This window comes from Brassica napus, chromosome A7 (genome assembly GCF_020379485.1).
Source record: "Brassica napus cultivar Da-Ae chromosome A7, Da-Ae, whole genome shotgun sequence".
NCBI lineage: Eukaryota > Viridiplantae > Streptophyta > Magnoliopsida > Brassicales > Brassicaceae > Brassica > Brassica napus.
Window position 1 is genome coordinate 18,690,900 of NC_063440.1, and position 17,501 is coordinate 18,708,400.

Sequence of the window (17,501 nt, forward strand, 5' to 3'; positions counted from 1 at the left end):
TCTTGATATGATTTCATAAATAATATTTAAATAGTATTAAAAATACTTGTTGTAGAGATCCACGGAATAAACTGAAACGTAAAAATGAATAGTTTTTTTTTTCTGAACTGAAATAAGGAATAGTTATAGGATTAAAAAAGTAATAACTCACAAAAGAGGCCATTAGAGTTCATGAACCCGGGTTTTGAGATGCTACTCCTTATTTTCAACCCAGCCTTCGTTCGTGAATTTTCTATCTAGTCTTTAGATGATTTTTTTGCTGGTTTGATCTTCGCTGAAAATTTTGCCACTCGTATACGTAAGCTTGATTTTTGATTGATGATAAAGCTTTACAAAATGAATTGGAATGAGAAACGGATTAAAAGTAAAATGAAAACGATCATTCATCTTCATGTTCCTCTCATTGCCTCTACCTGTCAATTTTGTGACGCCAACCATACATATATAGAATATCAACAAAACTGGTAGATGAAAATAAAGTTCAAAATAGCTTGCTTTTCATTTAGAAAATAAAAGAAAAACTAACTCACACTTGTCGTCCTTTCAAGGAGAATATGTTGCCCAATATGTTTTTCAATTCTTTCATTTCAGTTCCTCTGGCTTTGTAGTCTCAAGACTCACCTTTTGTTGTGCTATTCTTCAGTAATTATTTTGTGGAAGATATATGATTAGAAAACCCAATAAAATAATAATGAAGATAGTGAAAGTAGTAAATGGCGTGAATTGTGGGTATGCAACCGCCTAACAGTCTATGTGTAATTAATTAAAAAAATTAAACAACTAAAACAATTTCTGAAAATTATAATTTTTAAATAAAAATGCTAAAAACATGTGTCAATCACATAATTGCCAACTTACTTCTGTTATAATATAAGTAAGTTGTACGTAAAATGCAGTTTGAAATATCTTTTGTCAACATTACAAATGCCAAGTGTATAAAATGTATACCATTCAACTTTCAAGCAGCCAATGAATTTTATTATACATTTTTTATCATATAAATAATTTGTTATTCATACATTATTGGATTTTCATTATTCCATTTGTTAATAAACAAGATATATTTTTTGGGCAAATAAAAAAGATATATATATATCCCCTATATATTAAAAGAGAAGCATTACAACATATTTTTGTAGCCACATGTCATCACCACAATTATTCTTAGAATCTTTAGAAAAATATGTTGGTCCATATAAATATATAATAAACTTGTTATTAAACTAACCATAAACTAATCATAAATGTTCTTCATTGTTTCCTTAAATAAAAATCACGGAATTACCTAATGTGGCTAAAATATATATAACAATTAATGATTTTGAATAATAAAGATTTGATTAAAATTACTCTACTCTCTATCATTATAAAAAATTTAACTAATTAAAATAAATTAAACAACCATGTTAACTATATAATAAAAATTTAGATTTTTTCGTATATACTATATTTTGAATTTTTAAAAATGAATATAAATGACTAAAGTTGTTAAAAATCTCACATTGAAATTTTTGTGATCCATGGTTTAAAATTTATGTTATAACAAGATACAAATTATTATGAAATTATAGAAGTAGGAAGTCTCATTTAATAAATATTATCTATATATATATATGTATATTAATATTTTTTAAAAATAAATTATATACCATATGAAATACATAAGTATTTTAATTTCGAATTTGCTTTGAATTTTTTTTGATAAACATTTTGAACAATTATTGACAACTTAATATTTAGATTTTAAACTTTGCATTGATTGTTTTTAAAATTATAAATTACTAAAACTATTAAACATCCCATAATTTTTTTTTATTGTTATCATTTATTTAAAATTTTTGTTATAAATAAATACAAACAATCAAAAATAATATGAGTATAAAATATTTTTTAGCAGATGTCAATATTAAAAATGTACTTTATATCTATGTTAATATCATGTAAACTTAATTTTATAACATATAAAATAGAAAAAGTGTTTGTCTCGATTAATAAAATTTATTTAAGTATTTGTATCAATTTAATTACATACATAATAGTTACTAAATTTTTTATTATTCAGTATATATTTATTATTTCATAATATGTAAAAAATATATAATACTTAAAAATAATTTATATATAATATTCATCCCGCCCGTCTTAACCTAGTATATATATATATATATATATTAAAAACAACAAGATATCAATCTTTTACTTTTCATCATTAGGTCCAGGAACAATTATTGCCTTTAAGCCTTTTCTCCAAAAAAAAAAAACAATTATTGCCTTTGAAGTTTGAAGTGTCCTTTGATTTGGTATTGTAGGGCTCGCATTGCTAACATATATATTACATCTCTCGTAAAATATTTCCCAATATAAATCTTTATTCTCAACATTCTCTATATATTGAGAGTAGCAAGACTCATAAGATAGCAATGCAAAAAAAGTCTAAAAGAAATTCATTTGGAATTTTAAGAAAAAAAAAAGTTAAAGAGCTGAAACAACATAAAAAAATCTATTTTGCACGTGAAACAAAAGCAATCTTATACAAACTTCATCCCTAAATGTCTAGAGCCCTATATTGTAACATAATATCCAAAAAGAGCCCCTGATCCTCAGAGACGAGGTCGTATCATTACATTATCATATAACTGTCTTAACGTTGCTATATTTTTCTTTCTTACAATCCAAGCTGGACAGGCACGTTAGCTTCTTGAATCCAATTAGCCGGACCCACCCAGTTAGCTACGGTGAAACCTTCAACCTCAGCCGCAGACTTAGCCGCCTTAGTCCAACGAGGCCTCACGTTAGTTTTAGCTCCTGGTCCGCGGTTATTAAACTCAATGTATTTAGCTGTTTTGTGGTTTTGTTCTCCTTTCCACTCGGTCCATCCTTCTGGTTCAATCGAAGCACTAATCTCACTTCCAATAATCACAGCCGTGGAAAATTTCTTCCACGGCCGTCCTAGATACGATTTGACTTTCTTGGGACCTTTGTCACCTATAAGGTCTTTGTCTGGCATGATACGGCAGTTCTGGAGAACGATACCGATCTTGACCGCTGCACCCTTCTCGTTACCATCGGCTGTAACGTAGTTGGACTGTCCGGGGCTGCCCTTTCGTAAGAGGAGTAGAGAGTTTTGGATCACTGTTGCGGATTTTCCGAAGATGAAGTCGACTGTACCGGATACAACAATGTTTCTATAGAACTGACGTCCGTTGTTGACGTAGAGTGTGTCTTGGTAAGCGTCAAATCTGCAGTTGAATATGACCGCACGGTCTCCATTTACACGGAGTGCGACCGCTTGGTGTCCCAATGGACCAGCAGTGTTCTTAAACCCAATCCATTTCGCCATGAATCCCTCGGATTCAACCTCTGCATGCATGCAATTGTAGATATTAAGAGTATCTCAACATGAATATCTCACCAATTGTATTAATATTTAATCAAATAATTTCAAAAAAATAAACTCATGTAAAAGTTTTTCAAATGAGAAATTCTCAATTTTTTTTAAGAAACTCAATAATTAAATCCTAATATAATTGGTGAGGTCTAATAGAGGTAAGTTTAAATGTGACTTACGAACGGTGGCACTGAGTGAAGTAGTGGTTCCAGGGGTAAGTTTAACACTTTTGTTAAAAGTAATGATGGTTTTTGTAGCACCATCACCAAACATGAAAATGTTGTTCTTCTTCTTAGGGATTCTGACCACTTCATTGTAGGTACCAGCCTTGATATGGATAATACAACGTCCTTTGTTTTTATCCGGGCAAGCGTTAACTGCTTCAGAAATCGTCTTAAACTTTCCACTTCCATCCTTAGCCACCACATGAGTCGCCTTGATCTTACCCCCACCACCGCCACCTTCACCGATACCATCATCACGAGGTGCACCACCGCCACCGCGTCCAGCCTTAGCCATAAGCTTTCTGTCTTTGCCAGAAAGCCATTTGGGTAGTCCATTTTGGTCGATGTCTCCAAGAAGGCGACGTGCAGGAGCTCCAAGTCCTCCCATCACGTTCTTCATATCGTCGACTTTGACACCCATTTGGGTCATAGCCGTGACAACAGAGTGAAAGATATCGATAGCGTTACTAGTCAAAACTTTGGAGTTGGAGATTCCTTCACCCATGATTTTTCTGAACTCCACTTCCTCAATGTCATCAAGACAGTCAGTTTGGTAATTAAACACTCCTGTTAACCATTGTTTAAGCTGGTCAAGCTTACTTCCGCTCTGCTGAAGATCTGCACCCATTTCTTCAACAATGGTCTCAAGATCCTCAAGAGCATATGTCAACACTCTCTTGCAATAATCAAGAACGGCTTTGGTCGTCGCGTTCATGTTTTTCCCCATGCCTCCTTCGGTCGTAGCCGTGAAGTTTGAAGATTTTGTGATCGCATCTTTTGTAGCCAACAAGAAGGCTTTGATAAGCTTGCTTGGATCATCGCTTTTGACCGGGTCGAGAGTTTTTGAGCACGAGCCTTGGTCTGTAGTTGTTTGACAAATTGCCTGAACCGCTTTTTGATGTGAATTAAGAGAAGCATCCTTGCCGCCGCCACCACCGTCGTCGCCTCTATTAACATAGGTGACAACTCCTATGGCAACACCCACCACTAGAAGGACGGAAGCCGCAGATATCACAACTTTTCCTACTGGCATATTTGTATTTATATATATATTTATAGTATTTATATATTTCTCTTTTTCGATTTTTTTTCCTTTTTATGTGTTTTTTCTCTCCAGTTTTATTCAGGAGGTAAATAGGAGAGAGAGGGGATTTTTTTTTATTATAACAGAGCCCAGTGGATTATTGTTGGGGCAAGTAGAGATTATTGTTCATTGTGAGAATATTTTTATAGAAGTTGTGGTTTCTAAAATTAGGGTTGCATGAGCTTTGCATGGAGGAGATGTTTTAGGTCGTTGAATGGCTACAAATTCTCTAGTCAAATGTCGGCCTTGATATTAAGAATTATTCACCACAAGATGATTTTGATCATGTCCCTGATCAAGAGGTGTAACATCGATTACTAAAAATAAAAGTTAATGTAAGGATGGAAACTTTAGGTTATTATAATCTTATTAATTTCAGGATTTGAGAGAACAACACATATGTTTTCGACAATTCATTTTAATATTATTAACTAGTGTTATATTCCGAAAGTAAAAGCTTCTCATCGAGAGTACTAATCTCATCCTTTAAGAAGTTTTGATCAGCTAGTCAGACACTAGAATGAATTATGTAGATTGTGCTAGTAAGAAAATGTGACCTCTGTGGCGGTACCCACGCATGAATGGTATATTAGATTTAGGTCAACTAACACAGCAGAAGATCTAGTTTTTTTTTTGACAAATCAGCAGAAGATCTAGTTGCTACTCACTAGATTGACAATCCATTATAGCATTGACATATATACATCAACAATTCTAGTATCAATAGATGGTAATTGTTGATAAAGCAGTGTTGACACTTGACAGGTCCGGAATGGATAAGCAAAGAAGCCATGGTTTGAGGTTTTATGAATCAAATATATACAGCCCAAGCTATGGAGAAAAAAAATGATATTTTAAAAAAGAAATTGGTAAAAAGAAATATGAAAGACAAAAAAAAAACACAATTCTTTTATTTGAGGTATGACATCCGAAAACTTTGGACCACTAATGATTGCATAAGTGACTTTGTTGAGTTATTGATCCAGAGTATGTAATTAATAAAAGTAAATATCACATTTCATATATATACAATCCGGTACATGAATAAAACCTGTAAGATACAATCAGACATGACAGAAGTACAGAACCATCTATGATTCCATTCTAAGATAAGATATCATTATATTGGAATCAATGGTTACAAAGTACCCCTACATGATTACGGTTACAAGTATCTGTACAACTACAAGTATCGCTTTAAGCATCATATGATAGTAATTAGTATTTACAAATCCTTTAATCAGTAATAATAATCGGACAATGGTGGCGGTCGGGGCGAAGTGTCTTCCTCGTTAAGCTTCACATTAATAGCAAAAGTATTGAAAATAGTATGCAAACCATTAAAAACATCAAACGAGTTACTGCTTAGATTCTTCCCAACTCCAATCCCACTCTCCACTTCCTTCAACAGATTCTTATCTTTAATATCATCCAAACAAGTCGAATGATACCCCATGATCGACGTTAACGTTTTCTTACACGTGAAATAGTTATGAGCCAACGTCGTTACATCTTTCCCCGTAGCTTTCCAAAACTCAGCGAAATCTTCTAACGCGTTATTCAAGTTTTTCTCGCAGCTGTTGATCGCTGCAGTTGCGACTGCGTTTGATGTATGTTTTGGTTTGATTCCAATGAGGAAAGTCACGCTTTTTTTAACGGATGATTCAGCCGCAGTAGGTAATGCTCGGATTAATGTGATGGGGTCATCGCTAGGAACTTCTTTAAGGGTTTTGGTGCATAGACTTGTGTCTGTTTGGATAACGGTGCATATTCCCGCGATTGTTTTTGCATGCTGTGTGGAAAGGTAGTCTGGGCGTTTGGCTGGTGTAGCGGTTACGGTTGAGGTGACGGTTAAGAAGAGAAAGGCTAGTTTGATTGCAATGTTCATGGTTGTGTTTTTACATGGATGGAGGAAAAGAAACTGATTCGGAGAAAGAAGAGAACTTAGATATAGAGAGAGGAATGCATGTTGTGTATATATTTTTAGTTCGTCTATATTTGGTAGATGCATGTTAATTTCTAGGTACTTTTTAAAATATACATATGGTAACGAGGGATTTGCGGGTTAATTTCAGGTTAAATGGTGTTCAGTTTCTATTTTTTTTGCTATATTTTAATTTTACATTTTAATTTTAACCCGTAATATTTTTTCATAATTTGAATAGCATAATTATCTAACGTTTAAAAGATAAAGTGTTGTGTCGGTTTCAAATAAAACTATTTCTAACATTGTAGAAAGATTGAAATGATATACTGAATTTCATAGTTTCCGTCTAGAGTTTTGGTAGAATCGTCGGTTGTAAAATTATTTAATATTTTTTTCGTTTATAATTGCATAATTATCCGGTTGTTGCGTTGGTTTCAAATAAAAATATATCTAGCACTGTGGAAAGATTAAAAATGACAGACTGAATTTAATAGCATGCCCACGATTGAATGGGTGTACAATTTGATGCTAGCCATGAAATCATAACATATATGAGTTAATTATGTTAGCCATGAAATCAATTTGCAGCATCAAAAGATTCCTAAATTGTAAATTTATGAGTTAATTATGTTAGCCATGAAATCAATTTGTAGCATCAAAGATTCCTATATTATAGATAGATACAAGTAGCCCGAGTTCAATGCCCACATGTGACCCTTTTTGTTGCTAAAAAAAGATATAATAAGTAATTAAGTATTAAGTTATTAACATAGGAAATATTAGAACTAAAAATATCAAAATTAAATTACAGTTGCGAAAGGAAACCAAGGGGATGTAGAAAAAGAAACTGTTGTTTTAATAATATAAACTTATGACAGTGTATTAATTGTTACAGTTCCATTTCTTCTAATAAGTCCCTCCAAAAAGCCAAGAAAATACCAAACATACCAAAGAAAAAAAAACACAAAAGCAACAAAATGAGAGTCCATCATTCATAAAACTTACTCAAAAATGCTCTCCTTGACACTGACATAAAAATGTGTGGCCAGTCAAGCTTGTACATGATTATCTTCCTAAAAGAAGCCAAGAGAGACTTGAATCTCTAGGAGAAAAGTTGTGCACCTCCTTTACGCCAAACACCACGTACACCGGTTTGATTCTGGCTACTATTATTATTGTCATCTTTTGATTCTGGTTCATGAGGCTCATGGTAAGAGGAGTTCACATTTAGCAATGCTGCCATTGATCCGTCACCAAGCCGTACTCTGTGAAACTTTGAGGTTTTCTTACGTTGCTGCTTACTTCCGGTTGAAGTAGACTCCACTTTCGATTTGCCTTTGTCAGACCTGTAAGCATTCTTATCTTTCGATATAACCTCTTCTTCTTCTTCATGAAAATTCTGCGAGGATTGTAGTCTCCTCACCGTCTCCATAAAGTTATCTGCTACTGCTTCTTTTGGATCAGCAACCTTCACAGCTTTCCCTTTGTTTTTCTTACTCTCTTGAGCTTGAGACGACGAACTCTGCCCTGGAGCAGCAGCTGGACCATTCTCCTTTGCTGCGCTGTTTCTCAAACTGGCAGTGTGAGCATCAATGAGTTCCTTCTGCCTTCTAGGGTCAGGGCAGAGTCTTGCAAGGTCAATAACCAAGTGAGACAATCCATAACCTTTCACATACTCCAAGTAAGTTGTTGCATCAATCGAACCTTGACGATACTGTCCTGATACATCTTTGAAGGTCATAAACAATTCTTCATCATGACCAAGTGCAGATCGCATTTGCTCAACCAATGACTTGTTAGCAGATTGCACATCTGGAGGTGGTGGTTGGGAGTTTGATGTTCCCTGTGTGATGGTGGATGATGGTGTCTTGCGAGCAGCAGCAGAAACAGGAGGAAATTCTGAATGAAGTGATCTTGTATCAGATAGATTAGGAGCTGAGGATGAGTGAGGAATCATATTTCCATTACGAGCAGCCTGTGAATTAGGAGGTCTGGGCTGAGCAACTCTGGCATGGGACCTAGATTGAGCTGAAGAGCTAGATGCTTGTACAGGTGCGCGACCTATTGCTGGCCATCCGGAAGAAGGGTTGCCACCGCCACCGCCACCGCCACTTGTATTGGAAGCTCGGTTAACCGCTGGCCATGCTTGAGAAGGACTAGCAATGGCAGTAGCGCTAGGAGTTCGATTTGTTTGACGTCTTAGACGAGCAGCCAAGGTGTTAGTAGGCAAACCCTCCAAGTTCTGTCCAGATCTAGGTTGACCAGCAAGAGGAGGAAAAGCAGATTCTTGCAGACGTGAACCACCACCACCAGAACTGCCCACAGCTTGAAGATATCGCGAAGAGGGCTCCATATCGGTAGTTGAAAGAGATTCCATTGGTTGGATAAGAGGATCACCATCATCCATGTCTCTGTTGTTGTTCTCAGAGAATCCAGGTGGTGGTGCACTTGAAGGTGGAGGAGGCTCTTGCCTAGAATACTCAGCCTCAGATAAACGAAGAGCAGCATTGACTGCACGATTATAATTATCATCGCCACCACCAGGTTCGCGACGGAATGATCGAGGTCTTCCACGACGACTTTCTTGGTCATTTCCACGACTGTATCGGAAACTCGTTGGTATCTGGAGCAGAAACACAGTACAACATAAGCAAAATATAAAATAGCAAAAGACATGTCAGACCAGACAAGAGGCATCACATACCTGTAACGCAGCAGTTCGCTGAGCACGAGACATCCTACCCCCATGCTCGATGGCGTTATGTCTCTGCAAAAATAAAACACATATAAAATACTTGACCAATAATCCATAGAGCAGAACTAAAATGAAAATTTCACCAAAAGGTGTTTACTTTCAACTCTGATTCGTTTGGGAAAACAACGAACTTCTTTGAAAGGCAAGAGTCGTCCTCACAAAGGAAATGGTCTCGACGAAAGTGAAGCTGTTGCAGAGAAACACATATAGAATCAGAACACATGCAAACCACGAATTAACCTAAGAAGCTCTAGTGGTAGATATTTACCTCCAAGTCATCATAGTTTTTATAGTATTCATATTTCCCAGTTTGCGACCTATAGAAAAGCCAATGAATCCAATCAGTTTTACACACTCTCAAAACAAAAAGACTCGGCAAGTGTAAATTACCTTTGGCAAATGTGACAGGTATAATGCTCAGTAGTCATGTGAGTATACAACTCATTATCACCATAGAAAGGATTCCTACAGAACTCACACATAGGATGACCAGCAAAGCCTCCTCTTTCACTCTCACTTCCATCAACTTCAGAGTCACCAGTGTGTATATGTTGGTTAAGCTGAGCCCTCGTATACAACTTCTGCTCCCCTATGAATATCTACCCAATGTAGAGAGAAAAGACAAGTTTTTTTTTAAAAAAAAGTGGAAAATAACCTTTGCACATATGGTCAAAGTGTTGTAAAGCTCAAACCTTACGCCCTTCGAGACATAAATTACACATATTCAATTTGTGCTTATGATACAAATGACCCTTGAGCTGCTCAACGCTCTTAATCCTCAAACGATGCCTCGGCCCGGGCCCTTGCTCCTCCTCCGCCTTGTCGCAGACACTGCAGGAGAGCCTACACATGGCCTTGATCATCCTGTACTGATCCAAATCATCAAAGAAGGCCTGAGTGTCTTCATGGTACCAGAACCCTCCCGCTACTCGGCCTTCCTTCGGCGCCGTCGGGAACGTCGAGAAGTCGTTGATCGTCCTCGTATAATCACCCAACGCCTGCACGAAACAAAAAGCCCTAAGTTAATTGAGATCAAAGAGGGCTAAAATTACAAAAATTACTTAAATCGATTCCGATTGATGGAGAGGGGAAGGGTGATTGACCTTGGTGACGAAGATGAGGGGAGACTCGGTTTTGCAGATGCAGCAGCGAGGATCGCAGAGGACGAAACGGAGACGGACGACGCATGTGGAGCAGACTTCTCGGTGGCCACAAGATCCGTAGGCAACCCATTCGAGATTGTCGGCGCAGACGGCACAGCTATCATCCATTGCTCTTTCTTTTGAATTTGGGATTGAAGATTGACAAGGAGATAGAGAGATGGAGAGAGATCTAGGGTTCTTAAAAGGCGACGACGAAGAATACCAAACGCTCTACGGGAATCATATATTGATTGGCCAGTCAAACAAATACGACGCAAAACACAGGATTAACAAGTTTACTACAAAGGTTAAATATCAGTTGGGGATGTAGCTCATATGGTAGAGCGCTCGCTTTGCATGCGAGAGGCACAGGGTTCGATTCCCTGCATCTCCATTTTAATGATAATTTTTGTTCCTATTTTTTTAGACTTTGGGTTAATTAGATTCGAATTAGTCGTTTTTTTGGTAAGAGTAGTTACTTTTTACTCCTATTTTTTGGAACCATGGGCCTAATTAGACTCAGTTTAAAGCCAACTAGTCATTTTTTTGTAAGGATAGTTTTGTTTTTGACATTCCGGTTTTCGGTAGATTATTAAGATTAAGGTGCTTAAGACCCGTTTTAAAAACTAAACATTTTTCAGATCATATCAGATCAGTTTGGATAATGTAGGATTCGGGTGTGTTTCTGTTTTAAAATTCAACTAGACCTTGATCCGCGCGACCGCGCGAGTATTTAATTTGTGTTTGTATTTAATGATATATTTGTTAATGTAGTCACATTTTTAAATGTAAATGTTATATTTGTACTTAATTTTATATTTTAGCGTAAAATGTATCACGGATATTAGGTATTATATAAAAAATCTAACATTTATATAATAATATCCATGTCTAAGATATATAGCTAACAAATTTTTTAAATAAAAAGCATAAAAATAGACAATTATGAATTAGTATGCTATTTATAAATGAAACATTAGTTATAATATTTGTAAGGAAATAAAATGATTGTTAAACTTCTATGAAATTTGGAACATATACAAATTAAGATTGAAAATAAAATAAAAATATAAATTTGATGTAACGATAAGAAATTATAAATGAGTTTAAATTTGTGTACATTTAAACCACGACCTTGCAGATGTTTGCTTTTATTTCTGTAAATAAATATTTATTTTGTCTAAGTGATAATATGTATTTTAAAATTTTACATGTGTTAAATAATTATTTAATAAAATTTATAAGCATAATAATTTTATAGTTTATATTTTTAAATTTTATTTTATCTTGTAAACCGTCAATTGTATTACCACCATTTTTTGCATCTATTCAAATGTTTTATTTTGGTTTTTTTTGTGGATCAAAATTTTATGAGAATATCTAATAAATTATTTTATATACATGGTAAGTTTGTAAATAATTATAATGGTGCATGTAATATATTTATATTGGTAAGAAGAAGAATTTGTTCAAAAAAAGAAGAGTAACGTGAATTGTGGGAGAGAATGAGACAAAAATGTAATTTATATTGTTACATAAATATTTTGTATATATTATTGATATTCATGAATGTTTATAATATTAATATGATATAGATAAGTTAAAAGATTTATATTTAATTGATTGTGAATTTAATTTAGGAAATGTTTTATTAATTTTTTAAAAGACATGGAAAGCATAAAACTAAGAGTAATTATTGCTTCATTAATTTTGGAAAAGACAAAGATTACTTAAAAGTAGGTTCATTTAATTATTGCAATGGCATTAAGCTGTAAATATTGTGCAAGTTTAAGGGTTAGTCTCAATGGGTACTTCTCTTTTAATAGATTAGAAGCAAAATCGAATTAAAAATACTTTAAGTTATGTTCGGGTTTAAGTTAAAAAAATGAAAAAAAAAACTCTAAAATTCCAAACTAAACCAAGAAAAACTGCAAAAATATTTGGATAATTTGAATATATTTTATCTATAAATTATGTTATATATAAGTAAAATAATTAATATTCTATTATATTTTGAATATTCAAGTACTTGGTCAGTTTTTGGTTTGTTTTTTTTGGGGGGGGTTTAAAAATAAGAACTATTCAGATTATTTTGAAATTGAAATCCGTTGTTGGTTTCGGTTTTGTCGGTTTAGTTCAGTTCCAGTTCGGTTTCCGAATAATATTGCCTCTAGTAGTTATCCTATTTTTTGAGACAATGGGCCTATTTAGACTCGGCGAAAAAGCCCAACTAATCTTTTTGTAAAGGCCAGGTACGTAATAGCGTTCCAAAAACCCTAAGAGGTCCCCGTCTCTCTCGTACAAATACCTCACTCTCCATTTTCTTCTCCCCACTCAGCCGTTTGTTTTGTTAGCACCGCCGCAAAGATGCAGATCTTCGTGAAAACCCTCACGGGGAAGACCATCACCCTCGAGGTCGAGTCCTCCGACACCATCGACAACGTCAAGGCCAAGATCCAGGACAAGGAAGGCATCCCTCCGGACCAGCAGCGACTGATCTTCGCCGGGAAACAGCTCGAAGACGGCCGTACCCTCGCCGACTACAACATCCAGAAGGAGTCGACGCTTCATCTCGTCCTCCGTCTCCGTGGTGGCGCGAAGAAGAGGAAGAAGAAGACGTACACCAAGCCGAAGAAGATCAAGCACAAGCACAAGAAGGTGAAGCTCGCGGTGCTTCAGTTCTACAAGGTCGATGGGTCTGGTAAGGTGCAGAGGCTGAGGAAAGAGTGTCCTAACGCGACTTGCGGTGCTGGGACGTTCATGGCGAGTCATTTCGATCGTCATTACTGTGGTAAGTGTGGGCTTACTTACGTTTACCAGAAAGAGGGAGCTGAGGCATGATGATCTTTCTCTCGCTGTTTCTTTTTTTTTTTCTGTCTTTAATTTCGTTTTTTTTGGTTATTTCATAAACTTGTAATGGATTCGACGTTTGAACATGTTTTGTTCTGGATTTCTTATCTAGATTGGTGAGCTTTAATTATGTTGGTCCTTTGATTAGTCTTAAATACATTTCTTGCAACTTATTTAATCATCTTATATTCGAATTAAAAAATTCCCCGCAACCTTTAATTAGTTTGTGATTGTTATGCTTACAACTCTTGCGAATTTGAAACTTGGATTGTGGATAATGAATTTAGGTCTCTGTAGTGAGTTTTGAGTTGTGATGTACTTTTGAATCATATTATCGATTAGGGAACAAATTCTTAAACTATTTGGTCATGATTTAGCTGCGTGTTGGGTCATGTTTAATCTATTACAGGGTTTATTCCGATTGAAACCAGTAATGGTCTCTTATGGACTGATTGCTTAGCTTATCCACAGCCTTATAATTATGGCCTTGTTAGGAGTGAAATTGAACAAACCAGCGAAAGAATAATTCCCACCACAATTCGTTTCGTGTAGTCGTACCTACCATTGAAAATTATCCACCACTCGTTAACGGCATCTATGTATTCACTGAACCTATTGAGTTCTGTTTTGACTTGCAACATTCACTTCAGAGTGCAGTCATTAGCGATTGTACATCTTTAATCATCTTATATTTGAATTGCGACTATTGGAAGACATAGTCGAATCTTTATCATTTACAATTTAGCTTGAAGATCAAATGCTAAACAATCTTTAATTAGTTACTGATTATTATGCGTACAACTCTTGTTAATTTCTAAACTTGTATTGTGGAAATTGGAGTTTAGTCTCTGTAATGAAGTCTAACATTACATACTGTATGATGATCGTTTCAATACTAGTATTGCTTAGGGAATAAAATCTTAAACTCTTTGGTCATGTTTTAGCTGCTGCGTGTTGGGTCATGTTTAAGCTACATGTTTTATTACGATTGAAGCCTATAATGGTCTCCTATAGACTGCAATTTTAGATGCATGTTTCTTTGTTTATGATTGCTGAGTTTATACGCATCATTATAGTTACGACCTTGTTAAAATGAAATTAAACAAACCAGCGAAATACCAATTCCACCACAATTCATATAGTCGTCCCTAGTACCGTCTAAAATTATCGACCACTCGTATGTTAAATCCAAACGAATTCATGGAACCCATTGAGTTAAGGACTTAAGGTGGTTTAATTTGACTTGCAACATTCACTTCAGAGTGCAATCATTAGCGATTTGTACCAATATAGTTGGGCCATGGACTAATCAACGCGCACACATTTTTATAGCCAACCCGGTTTTATTGAGCAATTTCCTTTTGATCTACCAAAATCGGCTAAGAGGAATTTTTGGGTAAGTGTACCGGTTTGATAGAATAGCATCGACAACAAACCGGTTAGCAGCTTCAGTATAGTGAACCCCATCCCATACAACTGCCTTGGTTACATCACGACAAATTGTTGAACCTGGTTGACCGCACGTGGCTTTACGATCGTAGTTGTTAGGCCTCCCTCCAAAACCGCAACACGCCATCAACGGATCCACAAATCCTAAACCCACAAAAATGAAACCAAACCGGTCAAAACCAGAGTTAATTTTTCATACCAATAAAAAACCCAAAAATCACTGAAATGCTATCGATACGCACCGTATCGTTTGGAATCAGCTGAAAGTTTGTACTTGATAGAGTAGATATCAATGTAGACAAGGGTAGCGTCTTTGAGTTGTGCTCTCATTTCGTTAACTAGACTAAACAGTCCTTTGTTAAAGGTCTTCGCCACGTCGTTGTGAACCCGAAAACAACCAATCGGGTCAAGATCCGACTCATTGTGCGGGTTAATAGCTAGCTCCTTTGGTGCACAACCCAATGGGCCTGTGTTGTGTACCCAAAACTTTCTCCCTCCGTATAAATATACGGTCTTCATTACACAACCACATCACAACCCGGTCTTAATTAGGAGAAAGAACATGAGGAAGAACCATACTAGAAAGATTTGAGAAAGAGAAACGAGTACCTGTATAGCCTTTTTAATCTCAAGCAGCATGGGAGGAATCTTTTCTACCACGGTTGTGTATGTTAAGTTTGAATTGTATAGAGCTTGTAGAAGATCATTTTGACCAATGTCGATCATGTACAATGCGTTTTTAAATCCATTATCATCTATAAGATCTCTTCTCCCTATTATCAAAACAAATATGTATAAAGTACTAATTACTACGAGACATTTTATTTTTGTTATAAATGATGAAAGTTACTTACCGGAAGAGATAAGTTCTTGAGAACGGTTCTTGAAATGGACGTATTGACGGATCTGAACAGCGAGTGGGAAGGAAAACATGGGAAGAGCGGTGGCGCCGGAGACTGCGAAGTTGACTCCTCTTTTGAAGTTTGGCGAGAGTGAGTCCAAGTATGGACTTAAGTATGGCATCTTTAAATGTTCACCTTTAATCATAAAGCAACACCAAAACTTTTGTAACGTTAACTGAAATGAAAGAATGTATAAATATATATAGAAATGGGAATGGAACTTACAGAAAAAGTCAAGGATGAGTCGGCCGTCGCCGAGACGACCAGTGCCTTTATGGAAGAAGGTAATGCCATGAGGGAGTCCTATCGGAAGTCCAACGCCGGCGAGAACTCCTCCTGTGTCGGAGTTGGAGTCGCCAAAGTTTATCAGGATAGGTTTCTTTCTTGATTTGGAAGTATCTTCCGAGTTAGAACAAACAAGTAGAGATAGACATAAAACTAAGAAGAAGCATTGGAGAGAAGAAACAGTGTGGTCCATTTCGTTTTAATTAATGTTACAAAGACGAAATATCATCAAGATTCATGATCTAAGCTTTTATAGATACATAATTTCTTTTGTTTCAAAAGTCAACATTTTAAATTGTTAAGTCAATGGTTAAGTTGTTAAAGTTATATCAAGTTGCAATATATAACGATGTTTAGCAATCTCAAAGCAATGTTTAGATCCGATCGGCCATATTTTCTTAGGATTGTCACAACTTGTCGAGATATAAAATTACTATCCGTATGGATGGGCCTAAAAGTCGTTTCATGAAAAAAAAATTAGAAAGAGATGCGGTGAGCGTGGATCGAACACGCGACCTTCAGATCTTCAGTCTGACGCTCTCCCAACTGAGCTATCCCCGCAATTTGTTGATTATAATTGAGGTATTATATTTATACGATAAGGATCTAAATCAACCTGCATTGCTAGTGTCATCTTGATTCTCGAAGAACTGCCTCATTATGTTGGATGATGCTTTGCTAATTCCAATATGACAATTTTTTCTTTCTCGGCTTGCTCGTCCAGATTTGTCCATTGTGGAGGCCTTACTTCCCGAACAAGCAAGGGCTGATCTTTGTGGTGGACAGCAATGACCGTGATCGTGTTGTGGAAGCTAGAGACGAGTTTCACAGTATATATGCTGAACGAAGTAAAGCTCAAAAACTCAAAAACCAAAAGGTAACTTTTGTTTTTTTTTTTTCACATGAAGAAAAAGCAAGTGGCATTCAGTTTTTGTTTTGACATTGTCTTGTTATGTTTCCTTTTTAACTGTTGTTGCAGGATGGGTTGAGAGATGGTGTGCTTCAAGTCTTTGCTAACAAGCAAGATCTTCCAAACCCAATAAATGCTGCTGAGATAACTGACAAACTTGGGCTTCACTCTCTCCGTCAACGACACTGGTAAACCAAACAAATAAGTAAATAACCTAAATTGGATACTTTGTAAACTAGAAGCACTGATGATTTGGGTTTGAACAGGTACATACAGAGCACATGTGCTACATCAGGAGGAGGGATTTATAAGGGACTTGACCGGCTCTCCAACAACATCACAAACAAGGTTATATCAAGTTTACAACTAACTTGTCAAAGTATTTTAGTATAATATTCGATTCATTAAAATCTACTTTCTCTGTTCAGAATACATAAAGTTTTAAGATAGTGGGCAACTATAAAAAAACTTCTTTTTTTTACTTAAAACGTATCAATAAAATATAAAATATAAAATTTTAACCAATTATAAAATATCATTGATTACTTAATTTTTGATAAAGTTAAAAATATTATATTGAAAATA

At 35.6% G+C, this 17,501-nt stretch overlaps 6 protein-coding genes and 2 non-coding genes across 8 annotated transcripts; 3 read left to right on the plus strand and 5 right to left on the minus strand.

Annotated features, from left to right (window-relative positions):
- Positions 1–2,491: 2,491 nt before the first annotated feature.
- On the minus strand, positions 2,492–4,812 carry LOC106356873 (probable pectinesterase/pectinesterase inhibitor VGDH2). The gene is made up of 2 exons (XM_048735694.1): positions 3,568–4,812; positions 2,492–3,360 (listed from the first exon to the last, which is right to left on the minus strand). Exons 1-2 carry the CDS (start codon positions 4,643–4,645, stop codon positions 2,666–2,668), a joined length of 1,773 nt encoding a protein of 590 aa, XP_048591651.1. The 5' UTR covers positions 4,646–4,812; the 3' UTR covers positions 2,492–2,665.
- Positions 4,813–5,601: 789 nt separating this feature from the next.
- On the minus strand, positions 5,602–7,050 carry LOC106356874 (probable pectinesterase/pectinesterase inhibitor). Its single transcript, XM_013796593.3, has one exon. It carries the CDS (start codon positions 6,705–6,707, stop codon positions 5,937–5,939), a length of 771 nt encoding a protein of 256 aa, XP_013652047.2. The 5' UTR covers positions 6,708–7,050; the 3' UTR covers positions 5,602–5,936.
- Positions 7,051–7,456: 406 nt separating this feature from the next.
- LOC106353311 (E3 ubiquitin-protein ligase ZNF598) lies at positions 7,457–10,762 on the minus strand. Its single transcript, XM_013793054.3, has 7 exons — positions 10,482–10,762; positions 10,071–10,376; positions 9,769–9,977; positions 9,647–9,695; positions 9,476–9,565; positions 9,328–9,390; positions 7,457–9,246 (listed from the first exon to the last, which is right to left on the minus strand). The coding sequence occupies exons 1-7, from the start codon at positions 10,647–10,649 to the stop codon at positions 7,726–7,728; spliced, it is 2,406 nt and encodes an 801-aa protein (XP_013648508.1). The 5' UTR covers positions 10,650–10,762; the 3' UTR covers positions 7,457–7,725.
- Positions 10,763–10,841: 79 nt separating this feature from the next.
- TRNAA-UGC lies at positions 10,842–10,914 on the plus strand. The gene has a single exon. It is a non-coding gene; the product is annotated as a tRNA-Ala (tRNA).
- Positions 10,915–12,799: 1,885 nt separating this feature from the next.
- Positions 12,800–13,543, plus strand: LOC106353312 (ubiquitin-40S ribosomal protein S27a-3). The gene has a single exon (XM_013793055.3). It carries the CDS (start codon positions 12,888–12,890, stop codon positions 13,359–13,361), a length of 474 nt encoding a protein of 157 aa, XP_013648509.1. The 5' UTR covers positions 12,800–12,887; the 3' UTR covers positions 13,362–13,543.
- Positions 13,544–13,729: 186 nt separating this feature from the next.
- On the minus strand, positions 13,730–16,571 carry LOC106356875 (GDSL esterase/lipase At3g62280). The gene is made up of 5 exons (XM_013796595.3): positions 15,947–16,571; positions 15,674–15,856; positions 15,429–15,592; positions 15,062–15,332; positions 13,730–14,963 (listed from the first exon to the last, which is right to left on the minus strand). Exons 1-5 carry the CDS (start codon positions 16,197–16,199, stop codon positions 14,737–14,739), a joined length of 1,098 nt encoding a protein of 365 aa, XP_013652049.2. The 5' UTR covers positions 16,200–16,571; the 3' UTR covers positions 13,730–14,736.
- Positions 16,448–17,353, plus strand: LOC106355646 (ADP-ribosylation factor 2-like). Its single transcript, XM_048735571.1, has 5 exons — positions 16,448–16,588; positions 16,731–16,836; positions 16,972–17,104; positions 17,183–17,264; positions 17,345–17,353. Exons 1-5 carry the CDS (start codon positions 16,448–16,450, stop codon positions 17,351–17,353), a joined length of 471 nt encoding a protein of 156 aa, XP_048591528.1.
- On the minus strand, positions 16,495–16,567 carry TRNAF-GAA. Its single transcript has one exon. It is a non-coding gene; the product is annotated as a tRNA-Phe (tRNA).
- Positions 17,354–17,501: the final 148 nt, after the last annotated feature.

What these genes read in the sequence shown, in the direction of transcription:
- LOC106355646 (XM_048735571.1), top strand. Translation starts at nt 16,448, where the DNA reads ATGGATGGGCCTAAAAGTCGTTTCATGAAAAAAAAATTAGAAAGAGAT. An exon ending in AGCTAGAGACGAGTTTCACA is followed by an intron (nt 16,837 to 16,971) that starts GTATATATGCTG and finishes TGTTTCCTTTTT; the next exon opens with AACTGTTGTTGCAGGATGGG. An exon ending in TCTCTCCGTCAACGACACTG is followed by an intron (nt 17,105 to 17,182) that starts GTAAACCAAACA and finishes GGGTTTGAACAG; the next exon opens with GTACATACAGAGCACATGTG.
- LOC106356875 (XM_013796595.3), bottom strand. Translation starts at nt 16,199, where the DNA reads ATGGACCACACTGTTTCTTCTCTCCAATGCTTCTTCTTAGTTTTATGT. An exon ending in TCAAGAACTTATCTCTTCCG is followed by an intron (nt 15,593 to 15,673) that starts GTAAGTAACTTT and finishes TTTTGATAATAG; the next exon opens with GGAGAAGAGATCTTATAGAT. An exon ending in AGCTGATTCCAAACGATACG is followed by an intron (nt 14,964 to 15,061) that starts GTGCGTATCGAT and finishes TTGTGGGTTTAG; the next exon opens with GATTTGTGGATCCGTTGATG.
- LOC106356873 (XM_048735694.1), bottom strand. Translation starts at nt 4,645, where the DNA reads ATGCCAGTAGGAAAAGTTGTGATATCTGCGGCTTCCGTCCTTCTAGTG. An exon ending in TTCACTCAGTGCCACCGTTC is followed by an intron (nt 3,361 to 3,567) that starts GTAAGTCACATT and finishes GCATGCATGCAG; the next exon opens with AGGTTGAATCCGAGGGATTC.
- LOC106353311 (XM_013793054.3), bottom strand. Translation starts at nt 10,649, where the DNA reads ATGGATGATAGCTGTGCCGTCTGCGCCGACAATCTCGAATGGGTTGCC. An exon ending in CCCTCATCTTCGTCACCAAG is followed by an intron (nt 10,377 to 10,481) that starts GTCAATCACCCT and finishes TGTTTCGTGCAG; the next exon opens with GCGTTGGGTGATTATACGAG. An exon ending in TATGTCTCGAAGGGCGTAAG is followed by an intron (nt 9,978 to 10,070) that starts GTTTGAGCTTTA and finishes TACATTGGGTAG; the next exon opens with ATATTCATAGGGGAGCAGAA.
- LOC106356874 (XM_013796593.3), bottom strand. Translation starts at nt 6,707, where the DNA reads ATGCATCTACCAAATATAGACGAACTAAAAATATATACACAACATGCA.
- LOC106353312 (XM_013793055.3), top strand. Translation starts at nt 12,888, where the DNA reads ATGCAGATCTTCGTGAAAACCCTCACGGGGAAGACCATCACCCTCGAG.